The following is a 23,619-nucleotide window of genomic DNA, read 5'->3' on the forward strand; positions in this document are numbered from 1 at the left end:
TACGTAATAGAGGAAGTTTGGGACTTTAAAATGAAGCACTTGGATAATGGAGGTAGGTTTTAACCATATTAAAAAAAATAATAATTTTTTATTGATTGTTCAGTAACAGATCATAAAAAATAATAAAGATCAAATTCATAAAGTATATAGGCGTAAGTACAGTAGAAGCATGATATATAGTATTCACATATAGCAGCACATAGTAGTAATAAATAAAATAATTGGGTAGTATGGCATGGTAGTGCCTATGACAGCAAAACCGACATCAGCAAGTACATCCACATAATAGATATGCATCCACTAGATGTAAAACAAAAATAAATTTAGTATATAGTTAAAAAAGTAAATTCATAATAAAATAAATATAGTTCCGTATAAAGTATAGCTGGGACATCATTTCAAAAGCTTGACGCGTTTCGTGGGTGTCTCCCCACTCATCAGGAGCTGATGCGACCAAAAAATTCCAATCCGGATGGAAAGTGCAGTGTGTGGCAGTGGGCGTAGGGTGGGCCATGGGCAAGATCCCTCCCCGGGAACTGAGGCGGCATAGACATGGATGCGATATCAGGCAAAACCAAAAAGATACAGCACTTATTTTGATCATATCCCCCTTAAAGTGGTTGTAAACCCTTACAACAAACTTTGACCTACAGGTAAGCCTAGATTAAGGCTTACCTGTAGGTTCAAGAAATATCTCCTAAACCTACACGGCTTAGGAGATATTTACCGAAAGATGGGCACCACTGTCTACGGTGCATACGCCGTAGACAGCGGCGCGCAGGCGCACTGAGCGTGGCACCCGTCAACGGCGATATGCCGCGCGTGGCAGCTATCGTGCGCATGCACAGCGGCGGAGCAGCGAGACCCACCAAGAAGATGGATGCGCCGGACTACAGGAGACAGCAGTGACTTCGCTGGCTCCTGTGTCAGGTAAGTGACACATAATGGACTACTATGCGATGCATAGTAGTCCATTATGCTTTAACTTTGCAGGGAATGAAAGAGGAAGTAAACTCATTAGGGTTTACTTCCTCTTTAATCTCCTCTTCTCTAGAGAATAAATTGAGTTCAGCTAATCTTTGTACATAGTCAAACCCTCCTATGCCTACTATTAGTTTGGCGGCTTTTCTTTGCACTTTCTCCTGTTCCCCAATATCCTTTTTCATGAACTGGTGCCCAAAACTGAACTGCATATTCCAGATGAGGTCTTACTAATGATTTGTACTGGGGAAAATGTATGTCACTCTCTCTGGAGTTTATACCTCTTTTACTCCAAGAAAGTATTTTGCTTGCTTTAGAAACTGCAGTTTGGCATTACATGCATTATTAAGCCTAGAATCTACCAGAGCACTCAGATCTTTCTCCACCTTCATTCCCCCAGTTATACTCTTAGAACATATGATGCATGCATGTTTTTAGCCCCCAAGTGCATACCTTTACATTTATCAGTATTAAACCTCATTTGTCACATAGTTGCCGAACAGTGCATTGAGGTCTGTTGTCAAGTTGCATGCCATCTAGTCCAGGTGCTTTATAAATATAATTATAAATATTTCTGGACCATATAAGTTTTGAGCAATAGTGGTGTTTTTTGCAGATAAACCAGCAGACTACTTTATGCAAGACACAACGATATCTGTAAATACATTTTTTTTTTTTTTTTTTACAAAACACCTTGTTTTAAATGTCTACTGAATGTGGCAAAGGCATGTATCCTGCAATGTGTGAAAAATGGAACCACCCTGTAAAAAGCTTACCTTTTTCTGAAAGATCGGTCTTGTGAACATGGACACCATGGCACCTCTATACAGGCTGGTCTAACCCAATTTGAAAAATCATAAAAATCTTACTTAATACTCACACTTTCCTTTTCTCTTACCCCTTTATCACTCATACCCCCCCCCCCCTCCCCCCCCCCAATCAGCCTCTTTTCTTACTGTCCTCTCCTCACCCGTTAACATATATCCACATTCCCTCGCTCTCCTTAAATATGGAGAATGGCTGTTCTATTTGTATTTTATTATTGGAAATACTCATTACATGTCTCCTTAGAAGAAAAACATAATTACATAACCAGATGTAGGTCAACGCTTCTGTTTCACACTAGGTTGACAGTTTAAAGTCTGATTATATACATGTGAGTTTATTGGGATAATCACCCGGGTTGCTGCCTATTGCTCACTATTCTTCTATACTCTTAACTTTTTATTGTTAAGCTGTGGCATGCATTATTATCTGTTATATATATATGTTCACAAATTGAGCAGATGTAACTTTTCCTGTTTTCCTTCTAAATACATTTATAAAAAACTAGTTGGGGGAGTTAAAATACTCTATGCATTCTTCAAAGAGAGAATAAACTCTGTAGAGCACAATGCTGTTAAACCCAGTACTCCATATTACAAACTAACCAGACATGTTACAGCGCCATTGGAGTGTTCTTTAATGCAGCTGATTTTAATTTCCTCCAATGCTGCTGAATCTAGCGCCATCTTTAGGGAAATTTCTCAGTGCCATTCCCAACCTTACTTCCGCCCATCTACTACATCATCACAACAATCTGAATTGAAAGGAAACTACATGTAGGACTAACATTGAGGTTTTAAATAGCGCTGAATTAAAGAAGTAGAGTTTACTACGCTTTAAAGAAATCCTCTGCTTTTCCCATGCTGGTTAGCATAATGCTTCTATCTCCAGCAGCCTTTGCACTGCTTCCCCATAACTGCTCTGTGATACACATGGAACCCCAAAAAAAAACACAACAAGAAAATAAATGGTTCTTCCACGTTTGGACAGAAAAGTGGCTTGCTTCCCTTTTTCCTATGTCCCATGGAGGTTTGGAATTATGTCTTTGGGCCTATGTAAGCTCTAGCTAGTGCATCTTGGAGCTTAGAGAGGGCTTCCTTTCCTTGCTTATGGTGGCTGAACAAACCTGCAGGGTAATGGAGACAAGTGTGTGTTGCGGCGGAGGAAAGGAAAGCGCAACTACACTGTATCATCACAAACCAGAAACGCTATAATAAATTTTTAATATTCGAAGCAAACTCATCCATCAATGTCTCTGTGCTTTATTTTGCGGAGAAAACACCCCTTAGCATTTTTGGCCATGGACATCTTGAGTAAGGGCTGATGATTCATGTAGCATTTACTTCCTGGAATCCATCATTACTTAGCTCAGGCATGCATACAGGGTGTGTTTAGCTGAGATAACCCCTCGTCTCCTCCTGGGATATATATCGTTTGCCCAGGCCTAGAAACCAGGAAGTAACCTAAGAAACTTATAGAAAACGTTTAACACAAGTAAATATGATATGCTTTCCTATCTATTCACTAATGCTAACAGCATAAGGCTTAAAAGTAATCAATGTTGATTGAGAGAGTGATGTTCTGCTTTAAAAAGTTAATTATGGGGATTTCTGATCCACTGCTGTAACAAAATTGAGTTTGGTTGGGTGCTCCTTCGCCATTTCGAGGAAGCCTGGTATTTTTATGAATTAATTGATTGGCCCAGCTGGAGAGGTAGGTAATTGATGTCATGATTTGCACGTTAGCCAATCAGAGGAAGCCTTGTATTCATTGATTAAAATAACACAGCTTCCTGTGAATAGCTACACAGCACTGAGCCTGATTCAATTTAGGTACGGCAGCAGACAGGAAGTCCTTATACCACTATCAGAACACAGTGCTGTATACTGTACAGTATGTAGCCGATACATCAATATAGTAAAGGAAATAGCTTGTTTGGGCCAGTTTGGGAAAAAAAAAATCTATTTAGAGTGAAAGCAAAATCTGGAGTTTGTCTTTAAAGCACCACTCCTGGATAAAACAATTTTACTACCCCTCCTTCCAACCTTTGCTGGTGGTCTTTTTTCCCCCTTACCATGTGAAGCCAGCAACACTCACCTAATTCCTACAACCAGTGATCATCGAATAGAAAGTGTCCACATGACGCAAGCAGTGACATTAGACACCTAAAGAAGGAAGTAAAGGGCTGTGGTTCACTGTGGATTGAGGTGAGTAAAAACAGGCATTTAGATTTTTTTTTAAATATATATACACATTGGTCCTGGAATGGGGATTTTCAACCGCCTGCCCCCTCAAATGCAGGCTAAGATGGGAGAAGACAGTGATTATTGCCAGCGACTATAGCAGCCGCTAGCAATAATTGCAAGTGAATCCGACAGGCTGGTTGTATCCAAGTTGATCGATCGTTCAACTTGGTACATTCAGCATGCCCACACACAGTTGGAATGTCAGCCAATTCCTGCTAAACCAGCTGAGATTCAAACCGTCTATGGCCGGCATTATTTGTCTGTTAGGTAAGAATGACGATGTTTGTCTATGTGGATCATGGTGCTAAAACCAAATTAAAAGCCTGATTAATTACAAAAGACATTAACTCGAAATATTTAACTGACCCTTCTTAAATAATGACCAGTTATTTTTGTGTTATTAAGATTCCTTTATTCCCCACAACTATTGATTTAAATTTCATTATCCAACGCCACTTTACAGGTCAGGTCTGATTGGCTGCTATGAAGCAATACAGACTGTTCTTTGTTTCAGAGCCTTTGACAAACGAGGCCCAGATGTTTTGGAATTGCCCCACAGTATCCCTGCTGCCCACACACCATTTTGCAAGGATACAAGGCTCTTCTCTTGTATAATGAAGACATGTCCTGTGCTGCTATACTACATCCACTTGGAACATTACCAGGCTTTTGTAATAAGACAGCGTAGAGATCAAAGCTGATGTAGAATGCTTTTCATTGCAAGGCTGTCATTGGCTGGACTGACCATCTCTGTGTCATGCCTATCCATGTCCACTACTTATTCATATGTGCTTATCCTGATGTGTTAGTCTTGTATGTTTTATGCATTCCATTATATGTGTATGCTTTTGGAGATTCAGTCTGGGCATTACCTCTAACATTTATCTGATGGTCGAGAATAGGAGGCATTCAACGTATTTAAACTCTAGGGTTTCCTTGTCAAAATATTTTAGTTAATACATGCAAGGTGAAAACAGAAAAAATAATAAATTACAAAATAATAATTGAGTTGAAGCTTAAAATTATGGTGGTATATATACATACTAAATAAGTATGGTGTAACCTTAAATTGTCATGTAAGTACAAACAAAGACAAAGGACAATTTTGTTAATAAAACCAATAAGTTAAATTAAATTAGTTATAAGGAGTAATGGGTAATGTTGATAAGTTGAGGTATAAAAAATAATGTTGCAACGAGAGTTTCAAGTTCGTGAGAGGTAAACGGGTAAACCAAAGAGAACAAAGAGAAATAGAGAAGGTGGAGCGGCTAAGATAGGGGTGTCCAATCGGCAAAAATCTAGGGTTTCAAGAATCAACAAATAACTGAGCTTGAAAACATATCACCGCTGCAGTGGAGGATGGTGGTGAGGCTCTACCATGCAAAGCAAAACCCAACTGGCTGTTCCTTTTTCCATCTTTTATATTTACTCTTGAGGTCTTAAGCACTTCAAGAAAAACAAGCTTAGCCACTCATCTTTGGCTACTACATTTTGTTATCAGGCTTACCTAAATAGCGTTGCACCAAATAGATACAAAGTGCTGGGCCTTATTCGTCAAAGTGTCTTTGTTGCACCAGAGCAGCCAGTCAAAGATTTTAATGTGTGCATGATCAGCTACAATTTTGTGAAAAAAGGGAGTGTCTGGTTTGCTATTGAACAATATGCAGCCCTTTTTTGAAAAACATATTTGAGTGGACAGACACAATTCAGAGCAATGACAAAATTGCACATTGACACTTAGGGGTTGATTTACTAAAACTGGAGAGTGAAAAATCTGGTGTAGCTGTGCATGGTAGCCAATCCACTTCTAATCTAAGTTTGCTTAAAGTGGTTGTAAACCCTTACAACACACTTTGACCTACAGGTAAGCCTAGATTAAGGCTTACCTGTAGGTCCAAGAAATATCTCCTAAACCGTGGATATTTGCCGAAAGACAGCTGTGCGCAGGCACACTGAGCGCGGCACCGTCAACGGCGAATATGGCGCGCGTGGCGGCTCCCGTGCGCATGCGCGGGTGTGACGGCTTCGCCGAATGACAGCGGCGGAGCAGCGAGACCCACCGAGAAGATGGATGCGCCGGACTACAGGGGACATCGGTGACATCGCTGGCTCCTGTGTCAGGTAAGTGACACATAATGGACTACTATGCGATGTATAGTAGTCCATTATGCTTTACCTTTGCAGGGAATGAAAGAGGAAGTAAACTCATCAGGGTTTACTTCCTCTTTAATTAAGCTTTGACCATAAAACATGGAAACTGATTGGTTTCTACACAGAGCTACACCAGATTTTGCACTATCCAATTTTAGTAAATACACCTCTTAAGCCCCATACGCACTATTAGATTTTCTGCTGATTTTTGTCTTCTAATTTTACCAAAACCATGTAGTGCAAGGGCCTGCCTGATTGCATACACATTTAAACTCCTAAGGTTTTGGGTGGAGTTGTGAAAATTCTGATACTGATACCAAATATTTACAAATTACGCCACAAAGTGCTGCGCCAAACTCATATACAGTAAGTCTCCTACTTCTGTTCCAGGAGCTTGTTCGTAAATCCAACAAAGATCAGTGCTTGCAGACATAGGCTGCCAATGCTAATCAGTGTGTTCTGTCATAACACAATAGCAAAGCTGGGGAGATTGCTGCACCAACTGTGCAAACGCATTTTCACATCTTTGAAAGTTTGCAACTCGAAGATTCGTATGTAGGGGACTTACTGTATACCTAATAATAGCTTTTAACAGAAAATCCAGGAATTGTGGCCATAAAAAGTGCATACAAACTCATTGCAAATAAAACATTACATTTAGTACACGCATTAAATTACAAATCAGTGACAATCTCCCATGTGCATAAAATTCCAAAGTGTAACACTTATGCCCAGTACATATGATAGGATTTTCCGACACCAAAATCCATGTTTTTTTTTTCTGACGGATGTTGGCTCAAACTTGTCCTGCATACACATGGTCAAACAAAGTTGGTTGGAAATTCCGAACGTCAAGAACGCAGTGACGTACAATACGTGCGACGAGCCGAGAAAAATGAATTTCAATAGCCAGTGCTGCTCTTCTGCTTGATTCCGAGCATGCATGGAACTTTGCCCGTTAGAGTTGTGTACACACAATCAGAATTTCTGACAATGGATTTTGTTGTTGGAAAATTTGAGAACCAGCTCTCAAATTTTGTGCGACGGAAAATCCGATGGAAAATGTCAGATGGAGCCTACACACGGTGGGAATTTTCCAACAAGGAGGTCCTATTAAACATTTTCCATTGGAAAATCCTATCGTGTGTACGGAGCGTTCCTGTGTGAAAATTCATGTATCCAGAGGAACATCCAGTAGTGATGAAAACTAGTCAACAGAACTGTTTACTGGAATTCAACGACCCCCAATATATGAATTGTCATGAAAGCTGTGGATCTGTTGCTCTGGTCTACAGAGTGAACTCCACTTCTCACAGTTTGAGACTGTGTTACAAGGAGAGATTTAGGAGGGGGGAGATTTACTAAAACTGGAGCACTCAGAATCTGGTGCACCTGTTTATGGTAGCCAATCAGTATTTAACTGATTGCTTGTTCTACTGGGCTTTGGCAATAAAACCTGGTTTCTATCCAGAGCTACACCAGATTTTGCACACTCCGGTTTTAGTAACCCCCCCTCCCCAAAATATAAATGGAAGCAGCCTCCACAGTATAGCATTAAAAATGAAATTTTTTTATTAACAAGTCAAAGACAAGTCATTTACTAGAATTTAGTAAGAAAGTCTGCTGGCCGCTATGTGTGAAGAAGTCATCACATATAGCAGATTGGGGCTTTCTTGCATGTACTTTTTATATTGATGAACGGTGTCAATTTCTTCTAAATGTGAGTGTGCACTTTGACTTTTTAATAAAATAATTTCATATTTAATACTGTATTGTGTAGGTGCTTCCTTTTACATTTTGTCTCCCTGTAGCATTGTCTCATACTGAGAGGAATGGCGTTCACCCTGTATATCGGGGTGACAGTTGCGTAGCTGATATGAGCACTCATATATGGGGGGGTATGGGGGTTCATTGGATTTTGGTAAGCGTTTTTTGCTGGCTGGTTTTCCTCATTGCTGGATGTCCCTCTGGGGACACAGGTTTTCTCACTGAATTTTTACTTTGGGGTTTCATTCCAACACCATCATCTACTGACACTAGAGGTCCCAGAACAGTGGCATATTGAAAGAGGACTTCAGAATAAAGCCACACACTTGAGGTCCCAGAGCAATGACACAGACATTTGTGGATTTGAAACATTGTCAATGGCACGTAGACACTTGCGATCCAGAACATTTGCACATTGATATAATAGTAGCACACTAAATGGGTTCCCCGGGACGATGATGTATTTGAAGATCCACCACTGTTCGAGAATGCCCATATGCTTAAGGACACTTACTTTTTCTATAGTAGTTGTAGCAGGATTTTGGTTCTTTATTATATTCATGTACAGACCATTCCTATGATGCTATACAGGGGTTAGTTAATAATTCTAGCAGTTGACGTAATTATAACATGGTTTTGAGCCGTCTTTGACGGGTTCTGAGTGTAATTTAAATCCCCCTTAGCTTCCTCCCCTACAGAGCTAGGACCCCCTTGTGCAATGATTCCCACAGACTGTATAATGCCATCCGCCTCTCACATGCTGTGTTGCTGTCTTGCTTGTCAATGTGCTCGTGTCCAATCATTCATCTGAACGTGCTAGCATACATATTTTCATTCTTGCAGACAATTTTCGCTACACGTGTGACATCTGTGGCAAAAAGTACAAATATTACAGCTGTTTCCAAGAGCACAGGGACTTGCATGCAGTGGACGGTAAGTATTCACACCTCCACGGCTCAGAGGTAGGAAATATGATTTAGACATTTCATGGTAGCCCAGGGTGTAAGTGACTCCATATTGGTTGTTAAAAGCTCACCATTATATCATAAAAAAACTATTGTACATACAAAATGCTCCTGAACTCAAAGCTCAAACCTTTCCATCTAGTAGAGTACTAATTGGATTAGCTTTGTTGTCATAGGTTATCAGAGCGCACCCGCTGACTACACTTCCTGCAGTTATAACTCTTGAAGGCAGAGTCTTGATTATAGACTTGAACAGGGATAGATTTTTCTTCCTGACTATTTAATAGATTTTAGGATGGCCATACACGTGGCGATTGTGCAATTGCAGACCAAGCAATCTACAACTAATATAATTAAAATATTGAACGATGCAGCACACAGTATTTTTTCCCATCTTGCAAAGAACTGATAATATTGATTTGAAATAGAATCTATCAATTATAGATGTAAACAGTCTAGAAAAAAAATATTTGAATTGCCATCTCTGACACACATGTGGATATTTGCTTGTTCGATCAATGACAATTCTACCAAAGCCAATCGTTTTGGCAGAGTCAAAATTGATCAAGAACTCACTAAATTGATTGACTTGAGGGTCTTTGGTTTAGTCGCATTGAATGATCATATCAATGGTCACATGTGAAGCCACCTCTAGACAGCATAAGAATGAGGGAATATCGCCATTTAATGTCTATTTGATGGTGTCAGAAAATATTCCCATTTCCTATCGGTTTGATTAGTATCAACAAAAAGTGAGGGAGAATTTACCAATATTCTACCTGATTTTCCCACACTTTCTGGTGTTAAACAGCACAGAAAGTGTGTGTGTGCCTGGACGGGACCTACCAATGGGACGCAAGCAGCAATAAAAAATAATTCTTAATTGTAAATTACAGGAAACATACACTTTAAATCTTAGACCATTGTGTTAAGCAGCTGCCTTCAGATAGTTGGGCAAGCAAAGCCATTAGGACAGCCCTATAATATTCACCCAACTCCCAGCAAGCCACAGTTTTTTTTCTAATGTTCTTAGGTGAATGAACATCTTTGCCGCTACATGCAATGCAACTTCCAGATCAGCTCCTTAGCTGACCTTTGGTGGAATGTACCCGGGCCCTGCCAAAAACTGAATTAAAGGCTAGCCTGTGATATTGCTTAGGCCACATTTGATGGGCATGCAATGTGATGAGTCAGCCTCAGTGTGCCACATAAGTGCAGTGCCTTAATCCATCTTCCGGTAAAACCTGTCCCTAAAGACCTCTTAAGGGGTATCCCCTCTGGGAGAGCTAATAATGGGACTTGGTCTTCCAAATTCCCCTTGGCTGACTGGGAGAAACCACAGACATTGGTGGTAAGTGCGGGCCCTGTTTGGAACCCAGTGTGCTGTCGCTTAGGTTGCTGAAGGGTTAACATGTTGAGCACTGGCAGCTATACATTCAATGCCAGCAGTGGGAGCAGTTCAGCTATGCTACGTTTTAAAAATTGGCGCCCTTTTTTCCTCAAGCCCCTGGCTTTCAGATAAGGAGAGCTACCACCTATGACTGCTTATTTCCCATTGGGCATACTGTGCTTGCGCATACCATTTTCCAGTACACAACACACAGCCTAGGCTCTCTGCTCCCTGCCTCTCTACCTACATACAGCACAACAATCCTTTGGATGTGCATAGGTGTCTACTGCCAACAGTGATTGGTCACAGAAGAGTTAACCCTTCCAGCCCTGCATAAATGGTTGTTGGTACCACTAGTGGCAGATCTCTCTCACTATACTTGGTAGATAACAGATGCAAGAAAATGGGTCAGTGGGCCATGGCAATTCACGCTCCGCAATTGGCTTAGGGGTCGACCTGCAACATTTTCCCTAAATGACCCAATTTCTCCAGTTTGAGTCACTTCCCTCCTCTGAGACCTCTTTAGCTCCTGGGATGGCCCCCTCCTTTTTTAACTTGCTTTGTCCACGGAGAAGTTTACAGTCCACTGCGTCTGAATTTATAGGTAGGCTTTAAACCCTCTTGGAGACATAAGGGGGGCCTCATCCTCTCCCTCAGAGTGTATGTTTGAATCACCTTTACTGCTTCTACACATCTTAAAGAGGAGGATGTAGATAGTACCTCATCCAGTACAGAAAGTCTATACTGACAGTGCACGCATGCCTCGCCCCTAGAGCATACTGCATTAGCCACCAGCCTCAGCTTATTAAATATGCCTTGGCCTGCAAAAACCTTCCTAAATTTACTCACTCTTACATCCTATGTTATAAAGTGACTGGTCCCATCCCTAGAAAAAATCCCTTTCAAAGGTTATGGATTGCAATCTCTTATTGACGAAGGGTTCATGAAACAGTGGGCTGTCCCAGTGGACCCATCCATCTCTTGTCTTAAGATCTAATGACCCTGGCGGAGGAAGTCCCTGCATTCAAAGAGCTTGTGAACAGGAGGTTAGAGGCCCTCTTTAAAGACTGTTTATCCCACAAGGATCTACCATGCAACCTGCTTTTGCAGAAATCTCGACCAAAATAAATTTGGACAATAGTTTCATAGTTGGTAAGGTTGAATAAAGACACCAGTCCAACCTGAGTGAGTGTCTACAATTGTCCCTATCCCTGCACATTGCACACTCACATCGGTCCCTACCCTCAAGGAGCCCACAATCCAAGGTCCCAATGCATATACTAGGGCCAATTTTGGACAGAAGCCAATTAACCTACCCGCATGTCTTTGGATTGTGGGAGGAAACCAGAGTACCCGGAGGAAACCCACGCAGGCACAGGGAGAACATGCAAACTCCAGGCAGGTAGTGTCATGGTTGGTATTCAAACCAGCGACCCTTCTTACTGCTAGGTGAGAGTGCTAACCACTACACCACTGTGCCACCAATAACAATGCGATAGTCATGGCTAATATAAACCATTGGTGGACAACAGAAGTTGAGCAGCCAAAATAGAATCTGACCTGGTCCTCATTTGGGCACATTCCAGCTCTGACTGCTGGGCTTAACCCAAGCATGGTAAATTGGCAGGTCAACTTCCTCAGTCAGCAGCGTCTGGACTCTGGAAATTGATCCCTTCACTCTAAGGTGTTTCAAGCTCTCTGTTACTGATGTGGGACACCGGCCAAGGATCTTCTGGTGTCTAGGTTTAACAATAAACTGGACAGGTTTGTTGCCAGAACCAAGGATCCTCGTGCCTTTGTGATGAATTCTCTGGTGACTCCATGGGATCAGTTCAACCTGATCTGCATTTTTCCCATTGCTGAAGCTCTGCTGGATCAAGATGAAGGGCAATTTCATGGTCCTCCTCTTTATTTCACAAACTGGTCCAGGAAGACAAGATTTTGGGCAAAGGCTTCTAGCAGGCTCTCCTTGGGCCCCTCCTAAATCACCTGGCTACTCTGTGGGGCAAATTCTGTTTCTCCAGTCTGGCCTAGAACAGCATTTGGCCTGCAGTGCCATCAAAGGTCAGGTTTGGGCGAGAGCAGACAGTATGCATTCTGGGACATGCACTCGCACCTATGAAATTGGGACCAGTGGCTGTGTCTGTGCATCCCAATAGACATGAATGGGACTGCCTGCGCATGGAAGCATGGAAAACCTGTGCATTCCATGTGGGCAAAGATGAGGTACCATCCCTTTCTGTCTGAGCATATTCTTGCCTGATGCTTTTTTTAGCATCAGGCATTTGTTTCCTAGATTTTCTAGCTGGCCATAGTTGTGAGGTGTGGCTTGGGGTTAACCTGGAAGAAAACTGAAGAAGGTTTATACATTTTAAAATTTATTTTCATTTTCAGCACTTATTGAGGCCTAATGTCTTGTCGGTTAAGCAATGGAGGGACCAAGAGGGGCAGTGTTGTGCTGTGCTTGGGGCATCAGTTGCTCCTGATCTGGGGATCCTATTATGAAAATGTAATTTGCATTCAGTAGGTAGGCTAAACAGGAAGAATTTTGAGAATGCAGCCTTTCAGTTAATTGGAAACCACAGGCATCTGTGAGCTACATAATGGAAACCATTTTAAACATTTCAAGACTGTTATTGTAACCAAATGCCTCACCAACCAAGAGTGTAGAGAGCCATTCTGAGAAAATCATAAAATCATCAGTCCACTCAGGAAATGACATAACTGATACACAAAATCATTGGAAGCCATTTTGATAATGTAGTCTGTTATGATAAAGTATAATTTACCTCAGCACCATCATGGGTCCCTAGTAAACTTATAGGCCATGTTCTTTTGAATGTAGGTAAACAAAATGGCCATCGGTGGTTTGTAGGCAGCAGCTGTACTTGAATATACCTATGCTAAAGTTCTTCCAATATCGAATGTAGATTCTACAACATGGGGTACTTGTGATCTCTGACTTTTTAGAAGAAGATGGCAGAAGTTGAGTTCATGTACCTATGATACAGTTAGGGTCTCACTTTGTATTCTTGAATTATGGTTCTCCATACACCAGCTACTGAACTTCCAGAGGAACATGGCTATCACAGAGGGATTAGTAAATGAAGCTGAATTATTTTCAGCACAGCTGTTGCAAACTGGAAACACTGAAGATGGCTATCTATCAGAGAATCCAGTAGCTGTATAGAGGAAAATTTTATACTTGCCTGACGTTAATTTTCCTTTCCTGATGCAATGCATGACAGCATATACATATGGGTAGGCTCCGCCCCCAATGCGGATCAAGTTAGTCAAGGGGCTTAGATGGCTGGGACAAATCCATCAATTGAGGACAGAGGCCACTTTGCCTGAAATTATCAGGCAAAGTGGCTCTAGTCTCTTCCTCAGCATCTTTGCATCTGGGTTAGAACATTATCCTTCTGGCATATCCAAACTAAAGTGTTTGGAGTACCTCAAGCATTGGACATAGATTCAAGGTTGAAGAGAGACATAGAATTGGCCCTTCTTCAAAGAGCAAACAATAAGCTCTTCAGACCTAACAGCATCAGAAGACAATTGCTGTCCATTAAAGACAATCGCAGTATACATATTGGCTAATCTGCAGACCCAGCTGGATGTCAGAAGTTTGACTGCTTCCACCTCTGGGAAGCCACCGAGGCCTGTCAGATCCATATCCTGATAGCTTTATTTGTTGCCAAACCCTTGAAGGGTTTGTTGGATGAATACCCAATAAGTAATAGATTGCGATGATTGTTATGCCTTGTAGCTGATAAACGTAAAGATTAGCTAACTTAGCTACCTCCCAAAAAGGGACTTGTCTCCTTTGTGGAGTCACTTTTCCTGGTGCAGGAAGCAAGTCTTCCCTTACTACAAAACCAGTTAATACAGTTGTCAACCTTCCATTGGGCCTCCCAGCCCACATGGGTTACTACAGGCTATTTCTTTACTCTTTTGTGACCGTGGGATGCAAACAATGGAAAAGAGCTATAATTTGTTTAAGTGGGATACTTATACTGTTGCTCTTTCTGAGGGTAAATACTGTATTCTTCAGAGATTCAGAACTGCTTCCAGGTCATTGCTGTAATGAGGCTAGTCGGTCTCTCGATGATAGCTCCTCCCAATTCGATCAGATTCTGAACTAGAACTTTTTTCCCCAGGACCTGAAAGACATTGCGCTAGGCTGTTGCCCAAACAAGGCACACCAGAAATCCTGACTCCCGCAAGATGGCCACTACTAGACCTAATATCCTGGGAAATGCCCGAAGTTTGTGGAAAGGCCAAGTCTGCCAGATGAACATGTAGCTAACTCTCGAACAGCCAAGCGAAGGTACTCGCAGAAAAATTGGTGTCTCCAAGTGTGTATACAATACACACACACTTGCTAAGTCTAAAGACCATCTACAATCTTAGCCTAGGTTTTCACTATTGCGACTTAAAACGTGCGATTTTGATGCGACCTTTATGAGACTTGAAGCAATGCTTGTGTATTCTTGAGGTCCATGGCCTAAGACGCATCAGAGTAGTGCAGGGACTACTTTAAAGTCGCTGCGATTTGAAGTCGCACAACTATGAACGGTACTCCTTGGAAATAATGGGGTACAATTTGTGGAAGCCAAGCCTGATGGCTGGAGAGATTGACTGCAATGATGCCCTATGCGGTTTTGGATCCTAATCCTTCTGCTTGTTGACAAAGTCCTACTTTTAACTAAAGAACATGCAGTCATAACCCTTGTGCTCTAATGCATCATGGAGGGAATGCAATGAGTTGGAGGAGAAGAATGAAAAATTCCAATGGCTTCCTTAACGCACAGGACCCACGGATCCCAAAGCTCAAATTTTACATATAATTCTGTCAGCCGAACCCTACTGGGCGACTTGGGTTTAGGCAGACAAATAAAGATGATTACTGATTCTTTATTCTTCTCTATAGTTTTCCCAGGTTTAGCCTGTCATTCAATCTTCGTTACTTTGTCTTTTGGCTATCCTCTGGTCATTGGCAATTAACACAAGGGATACCCGCTCTAGATATCACTGTGGTATGTGTTACTTGTGGGATGAGCCATAAGGGTTAACTGATCACAATGGACTACCAGAGAAACAGCATAGTCTTGTATCCACAATGGCTGAAGTGCATCACTGGCTACTTCGTTTTCACTCTAGGATCAGCCATCATAGAGAGTTTATCACTGGCCAGAACTCTGCTTTCATCTTGTCTGGGATCCTGACAGTTTGGCTACCGAAGTGAGCTTCACTGCAGGTCACAAAACACTACTTAATAGTAGTATGAAACTTCTTCACCTTGCCATAGCAACTTCCTAGAAGCAAGCTAAGGCTGACCCACCTGGTCAATCTGATAAAGACTCCCGGGCCAACTGCTTCTGAGGTAGAGGTTGCCTTTAAATAAACACAGCTGTTTAATTTAGGCTTGGCATGAAACGATTAGTGACTGTTCTCAGTCTCTGCCCATTTGCCACTGCCTCTGTGGCCTGCAACTTGGTTTGCATTTTGGCCGAAACACCAGTTACTACTAGTCCACTACGATTTTTGTAGAGATTTCCTTGGTCTGCCTCTTCTGGCAGTTAAATACACAGTGGCCAGAGATGACCTGTCCCTGTTGCAGAAGCAGGTTGACTCTCCTCTTCCTGAGAAGTGGTGTTGGTGTTGAGGGCTGGAGAGATTTAAAATCCATTATGCACATAATGTACACTCTTTTAGGATACAGAATATACCTACCTGCCCTCACCTTAATGAACATTGCTGGTCTCTAGGAAGGCTGATTAGCTACTGGTCCTCGGATGAGTTGAAAGACTGGAGCCATGCATGGGGTATTTGTTTAAAAATCCATCAGTACTAACCACTACAAGCAGCAACCCACATATCCGTCTGTGGTGTACCCCAAGTAACAGAAGCAATTACACATTGCCAACAGCTAAGGACTAAGGAAATGTAACTAAGCAGATCCTGACTTTCATTTTAGCATCAAGGTCAGCATGTAAATGCATAGAGATAAACACATAGCAGTCATAGTACTGTTGAGTCAATGTAATCACAGGCAAGGTTAATAGTCATCAGACAATTAGCACTATCAGGTTAAACCTACCTCAAACACACGTACCACAAAAGGTCCATACCACAACCAAGCATTAATACACAGTAAGCCCAGCCTGCAGGGCCAGTCCCTGTGTTAATAGGAAAGGCTCAGCACCACCTGATATCAGCTTAAGAATTAACAATACTGCAGATGCAGACCACAACCTGTGACGCATTAGTAAAGTGGCACTATGGACAGCCAGTAAGATTGATATGTGTGATATATGCTTTCAGTGGTGCAAGCTAACAGCATACCTGCAGACAATAAGTCAAGCCTGTAGGGCCAGGCCTTTCTGAGTTAATAGGAAGGCTTAAGCCCAGCACAACACACCTGCTATCAGCATTAGCAGTATTGCAGACACAAACCACAACCTGTGAGGCAATAGTAAACAGGCTGAAACTATGGACAAGCCAGAAAATTTGCATGTGTGACATATGCTTGCAGCAGTAACTGAATACTATGGATTTGTGCACCATGTGGTGCCTTACAACCTGCACGCTTCATGACCAAACCGAAAGTCCAATGAATGTCCATCCATGGAGTCATGATGAAGGAGCAATCCCTAGAGACCAGATACCATCACCCCCCTCATCCTGGATCCTAAGGGGGGAGGTATCCCCCATATAGGAGTTTGTTTCAACCTGTACAACAGGGAGCTTTGTCACAGGAGAGGCTTGGCCAGATGTGTCCGGCAAGGTGAGGGAAAAAGAAAATTCCTGCTTTCAGCAGCAGCATAACCAGCTGTAGCAGTGAAGAAAAAAGAGCATGCTGCCTGCAGGGAGGAGACTTGCTTATATAGTATAACCGGTCCTGGAATAGGGCAGGGGGCAGAGCCTATCCAAACGTACTGTATATGCTGTCATGCTTTGTCCGGAAAGGTTACTTCTGGAATTAACATCACTCAATGTTTTGTACATTATGATACATTTTTCAGGACATCAACCTCATACAAGTATAAACTATTTGATTATTTATGGAATCTGGTGTTTCCAGGGAGGATTCTTGGAATAAAAAAATGTATAAATAGTTGTTGCATTCCACCTCCCTTCCCTCCCCCCCCCCCCCCCCCCCCCCCAAAAAAAGGAAAGAAAAACATTCACCACATTTTTCCTCCTGCAGTCACTGCAGACCACTCAATGAACATTTTGTAACATTTTATTAGAGTACCTACTAATCTGAAAGAGGTAGAATGGCACTTGATCCTTTGACTGGCAGTTCTGGAAGTGTCATGGTTGGGGTCTACTATAGGCTTGTGTGCTTGCAGACTGTTGGTAAATCTAGCTGATCATTTCTACTAATGTTAGGTTATATGTTGTAAAACAGCCTTATGCATCAACCTGTTCATACTAAGAACTGATGTCAATTTTCAGCCACCAGTCAGCTTCTGATATACCCTTAAAAAGTGGGCTTGATTGTTGGTTGTGGAAAACAACTTTAGTTTTAGGTGGTAATGTTTTTAGGAAGGGGCAAAATTATTATAGCAATGAAAGTGTAAGAACAGTTGGCGGAAAGAAGAGATTGTAACATGCATGGCCATCTTTATTTATTACAGGTACTTGTATAGTGCTGCCAATTTTTATGCAGCGCTTTACACATATATATTGTACATTCACATCAGTCCCTGCCCTCAAGGAGTTTACAACCTAAGGTCTCTAACTCATATTCATACATACACATACTGAGGCCAATTAAGACAGGATTGGGTGAAATGAATGTGATCATATAAACCATAACAAATAATATGAGTACAAAAAAACGTGAATAATAAATGATGCGCTCAAAAATACTCCAAGCACATTGAGCACATCATTTATTATTCCCATATTTTGTACTCATTATTTGTTATGGTTTATATGATCGCATAAGCGCTGCACATTTCACCCAATTTGTCATTTTTGCAACTTTATCCACTGCTGGCTGCTTTCGTTTTTTCAACTTTTTGCCAATTTTTGTTTGATTTCTTTTATAGACAGCGCAGTATATATGTGTTTATAATCTACAATTTAGACAGGAGCCAGTTAACCTACAAGCATGTCTTTGAAGTGTGGGAGCAAACGGAATACCTAGAGGAAACCCACGCAGGCACAGGGATAACATGCAAACTCCAGGCAGGTAGTGACGTGGTTGGGATTCAAACTGATGACCCTAGTGCTGTTAGGTGGAAGTGTTCGCCACTTAGCCACTGTGCAGTTGTTTTAGATTCCTAGTCATTTGCAAAAGCTTTATGCAGTTGCCTAAAAACATTGGATCTTATGTGAGCCCCCACATTTGGATTACTGAAAAATCCTTATGAAACACAAAGCCCAGCTCCAGGCAAAGATCACCCAGAATAATCACAGCGCACCAACCCCTTGAACTAAAACCACCCCATACACAGACGCGCCAGTCAGAATTCGGTGCTCTGATGAGGCTGATGTAAGTTCACAGTGTGAAACAATATAAAACTGTATGATACAATATGAAACAAAATGACAGATAAAGCTTATGTAAGCTAGATGCTGCAGGTATCCCAGAGTGCTATACAACACACTATTAACTCTGGAAGTGCTTCTTCGTTCCAGCATGTGGAAAGGGGGAGAGAAGCACAACAACCATAGTGTAGCATGTAAAGTAATTTTAATAGAAAATATCAGGCCTGTTACTGAATAAAATTTTCGTGTTCGATTAATCGATTTTTTTGTTAATCGATTAATTGACTAATTTTTATAATATCAAAATACAGATCCAACTACTTTTAGCTGATCTCCTTGCATTTTAACTCTGCATTAGTCAGTGGTAAATGTGGTATACATTATATGCAATCACCCGACACTAGTTAGTTTCCACACTCCATTACTTAACTTCACAGTTCACACAAATGCGTTTTAAATTCAAACTGTAGCACTGACGTAAGTAATTTTTTTTTTCCACAGTAGCGTGACAATCCCTCCACCTTCGGTCTAACTAATCACTCTCACCTTATGGCAGGGTCCCCTGTGCAAACAGGTGGTCATGCAAACAGGTATTGGGTTAACACGGACCATAAACTTCTCTCACGTCTCCTTAGATCTCAGCAAGGATGCCAGGTCATGGGTAGAAAGGAAAGATCTAAGGGCTCACCGCTTAAGTATAAGATTACATTTTTGTATTCAAACTCAAGCTACTCACATAAAGATGATAAAAACACAGCATGTAAACCGACAATTGTGTTAGTTCCGTAGGGCAGCAGTGAGTGACGTCATGCGTAGCTCCTCCTCTGTACGCATTACATTCAATCTAAACTTTGACGTCACCGGACTCCTCCCCCCTTCCCTTCGTTAGCAGACGGAGACACTTGGGGAAGGGGGGAGGAGTCTAGTGACGTTGATGTCCGTGACATCACTGGATCTCCAACGGAACTCCCTGAAGATCCAGAAGCCGACGGAGAGGTGAGTACCGATCAAAAGAATTTTGATCGATCAAAAAAAGTAATTGAAGAATTAATCTTTAATTTTCACAGCCCTAGAAAATATAAAAAAAAAAAAATCACTCACAAAGATAAAATAGAGCTCAGAATGACAGTTGGGTAGCCTATGAGACAGATCAGATGCAACCAGGATGCCATGCCTTGGCCACCGGCAAGGGAGCAGAGATGGAATGGAAGCAGGGAACAGCTGTCCTTGGAGAGCCAAAGCCATGGATGGAACACGGGGCCCAGGATATGAAGCCACCTTATGTAGGTAGGAAAATGCTGGAGCTCAGCTCTATTTTATCTTTGTGAGTGCTTTTTAAATATTTTTTTATATTTTCTATTAAATATACACTTTACATGCTACATTATGGTTGTTGCACTTCTCTCCCCCTCCCCAAAAATCAAGTTTAATTGACTCCTTAGTCTTGATTACAAACACCTCTTCCTAAGCCATCCCCTGAGTCATGGATGAAGGTCTGTTTCTTCTAGGAACCAAACTAATATCCTGCCTTGGAGACCAGGCATTTTTTCTACACTAATCACCTTCTTGGGCCGCTGTCCCATCACTGCCTCCATGAATTCTCCTGCCTCTGGAGCCTGTGAGAGAGGACCCAGCTGCTGGAAGTGTCTCCAAAAATAGGATATGTCAACATCATGCAGGCAGTGATGTGGACACCCGAAAAAAGTTCCCCGGAAGTAAACGGAAGGATTAGGCCCCAGGGTGTCACATGACTACAGCGTCAGGTAAGCGACATGAGCCCTTGGATAGGTGTATTTTTTTTCCTCCATCCCAGTGGTTAGTTAGAGGGAGTGGCTAATATCCTGGAGTTTGGCTTCAATATGTTGTATGATTGGATTCAGTTTAGCTGCCAGTCATCACCCTTATATGTCAGTGGGGCACTAATCAGTTCCATAATGTTAACCCCCTTACTGTTTCCATAGTGCATGGGGCCTAACGGTAAAAATTGTGTAATTGATACAAAGTGTAGTGCTTGATACCATCCTTCTGTAATTATATACATTTGTGTTTTGAAGACTTAGTTATGGGCTGAGAAATAAAAGTTTGAACTGTCTAGACACTGTTCCCCCTGTGAATATTGTCTTTACAATGTCTAGCCTTATTTTGGGGGGGTTTGGATTGAATAGGAAATGGTTGAAACCTGTAACCAGGTTGTTTTTTTTCTGTATACATACCATCGGGAGTAGGGTGGGGATTGTTCTCTAAGACAGTTGCCCTAGTTGGAAGATTTCAGATCGCCTCTTGTTCTGGGGACAACTCTCCCCCCTCTGTTTTCTCAGTGACAATGATCACCTGCACAATGTCTAACCCTTCCCCACAAAATCCGAAACAAAAAAAAAAGAGAAAGATTCGGCCTGGAGATGCACCTTAACCACTTAAGGACCGCCTCACGCCGATATACGTCGGCAGAATGGCATGGCTGGGCACAATCACGTACCTGTACGTGGCTCTTTAAGTGCCCAGCCGTGGGTCGGGAGTGCACCGGCGGTGGCGGCGCGCTCCCGACCCGGTCCCGAGCTCCGTGGCCGTGGGACCAGCGGACCCGATCGCTGCTGATGTCCCACGATCGGGTCACAGAGCTGAAGAACGAGGAGAGGTCTGTGTAAACAAACCTCTCCCCGTGCTTCCTAGTGTGGCTGTCACCGATCGTCTGTTCCCTTTTGTAGGGAAAGACGATCAGTGACGTCACATGCCAGGCCACGCCCACCTACAAAAAAAAAACACAACATCGCACACAACCCCGCCAGTGTCATTTACACAGGAATCAGTGCATTTAAATAGCACTGATTGCTGTATAAATGACAGTGGTCCCAAAAATGTGTCAAAAATGTCTGTTGTGCCCGCCTTAATGTCGCAGTCACAATAAAAATCGCTGATTGCCACCATTACTAGTAAAAAAGAAAATTAATAAAAATGCTATAAAACTATCCCCTATTTTGTAAACGCTATAACTTTTGCGCAAACCAATGAATAATCGCTAATTGCAATTTTTTTTTTTTACCAGAAATATGTAGAAGAATATGGATCGGCCTAAACTGAGGAAAAAAAATATTTTTTTATATATTTTTTGGGGATATTTATTATAGCAAAAAGTAAAAAATATTGCATTTTTTTTTCCAAATTGTAGCTCTAGTTTGGTTTATACTGCAAAAAATAAAAACCGCAGAGGTGATCAAATACCACCAAAAGAAAGCTCAATTTGTGGGAAAAAAGGACGCCAATTTTGTTTGGGAGCCACGTCGCACGACCGTGCAATTGTCAGTTAAAGCGACGCAGTGCCAAATCGCAAAAAGGGGCCTGGTCCTTTGGCTGCAAATTGGTCCGGGGCTTAAGTGGTTAAATAGGGTATGTAGACATTTGCATGGGTGCTTATCGCTTGCAGCGTTGAACTGTGGCATACATACTTCCTTGGTATTTATTATTTTAGTTCAAACAGGCAAGGAGATGCACTGCCAATAAATGCTAATAAAACTTTAAAAAGGTATTTTTTTAACTATTGCACAACCTGTACATAATTGGAAATATTAAAGTATATTTTCTGTGTATTTAAAGGGTAACTCTACTTTCATGGGAAAAAGATAGCATATAAAAAAAATCTAGCATATACAATTGTGACACAAGTCATATTGTAATTGAATGTTATTAAAAAGTACCTTTCCTTTTCAGTCTGCAGCCACGGTAATTTTCTGTAAATGCAATGCAATGCAATATGGCTACCTGGAGGAGATCTGTAAACAGAATGTATACAGAACGCCCCCCAGAAACACCATTTCCTGTTTGTGTGATTGGCTCACCGACTTTCCCAGAAGTCTACACTAAGATACAAGTCATCCCCTGCAGCAAAAATTTCATTTTTGGTAAGATACTCCCAATAGGAAATCACATCTAAAGGGGTGTAGACCCGGCAGTTTAACTCATTAGAGCCCTACAGCTGCAGCAGCCGGTTGATAATAATGACACAACTCCCATTAGACTCACTGAGCATAGGGGCACAGAGGAACAAACAGGGATTTCTTCAGAATAACAAAAGGTAGGAATCTACAACAAAGTTTGTAAAAGGATTTTAAAGTACATAGGTCACCCAGAGGGGAATGTTTTTTTTCACTTTATTCTTTGTCAAAGCTTTTAAAGACAACCCCCAGATATAAACTCATCATAAGCCACAATTCTCAAACCTCCCTCTCTTCCAACTGTCACCTGTAACCGTGTAAAGCATATAGATAATAAATGGGCTTAGGTGTTCTTGATTAACCACTTGCCGCCCGACCACCATCAAATGACGGCAGGTCGTGTGGCTCTTGTTCTGGGTGGACGTCATATGAGGGCTTCCCAGAATGACCCATCCCCAGGGAGTGGGCAGTGTGGCGTTCGTGGCTGCTAGGACACAGCGCAACCCCGATCTCTGTAAAGAGCCGTGCCCGCAGTTCTTTAACCGTGTGATCACAGCCAATCACAGCCGGTCACACATAAACACTAAGATGCCAGTAATACTAATAGGCGTTCCTCGCATCACACTGACAGAGTGAGGAGAGGAGAGCCGATCAGTGGCATCTCCTCACAGGGGACATCTAGGTATGCAATCAGGGCACTGATCATCAGTGCCCTGATTACAATTAAGTGCCACCAGTGCCAGCAATCAGTGCCCACAATTGCCAGCAATCAGTGACCATTAGTGATGCCAGTCAGTGCTTTCCTATCACTGCTGCCCATCAATGCCACCCATCTGTGCCCACCAGTGCCGCCCATCAGT

General features: G+C 42.0%; 1 protein-coding gene across 6 annotated transcripts in view; it reads left to right on the forward strand.

Moving 5' to 3' along the window:
• LOC143974349 (zinc finger protein 618-like) overlaps positions 1-23,619 on the forward strand; it is a 236,860-nt gene that overhangs the window by 150,915 nt on the left and 62,326 nt on the right. For 4 of the 6 annotated variants that reach the window (XM_077475667.1, XM_077475627.1, XM_077475636.1 and 1 more), the window contains one exon: positions 8,814-8,903. The exons of the other annotated variants lie outside the window; for them this stretch is intronic. In XM_077475667.1, the coding sequence (XP_077331793.1) occupies positions 8,814-8,903 (90 nt within the window). The remainder of the gene's footprint in view (positions 1-8,813; positions 8,904-23,619) is intronic. 6 annotated transcript variants of the gene reach the window in all.

The sequence above is a fragment of the Lithobates pipiens genome, unplaced genomic scaffold, assembly GCF_037356315.1.
Source record: "Lithobates pipiens isolate NorthernLeopardFrog02 unplaced genomic scaffold, aLitPip1_a1.2 Scaffold_1, whole genome shotgun sequence".
Classification (NCBI taxonomy): domain Eukaryota; kingdom Metazoa; phylum Chordata; class Amphibia; order Anura; family Ranidae; genus Lithobates; species Lithobates pipiens.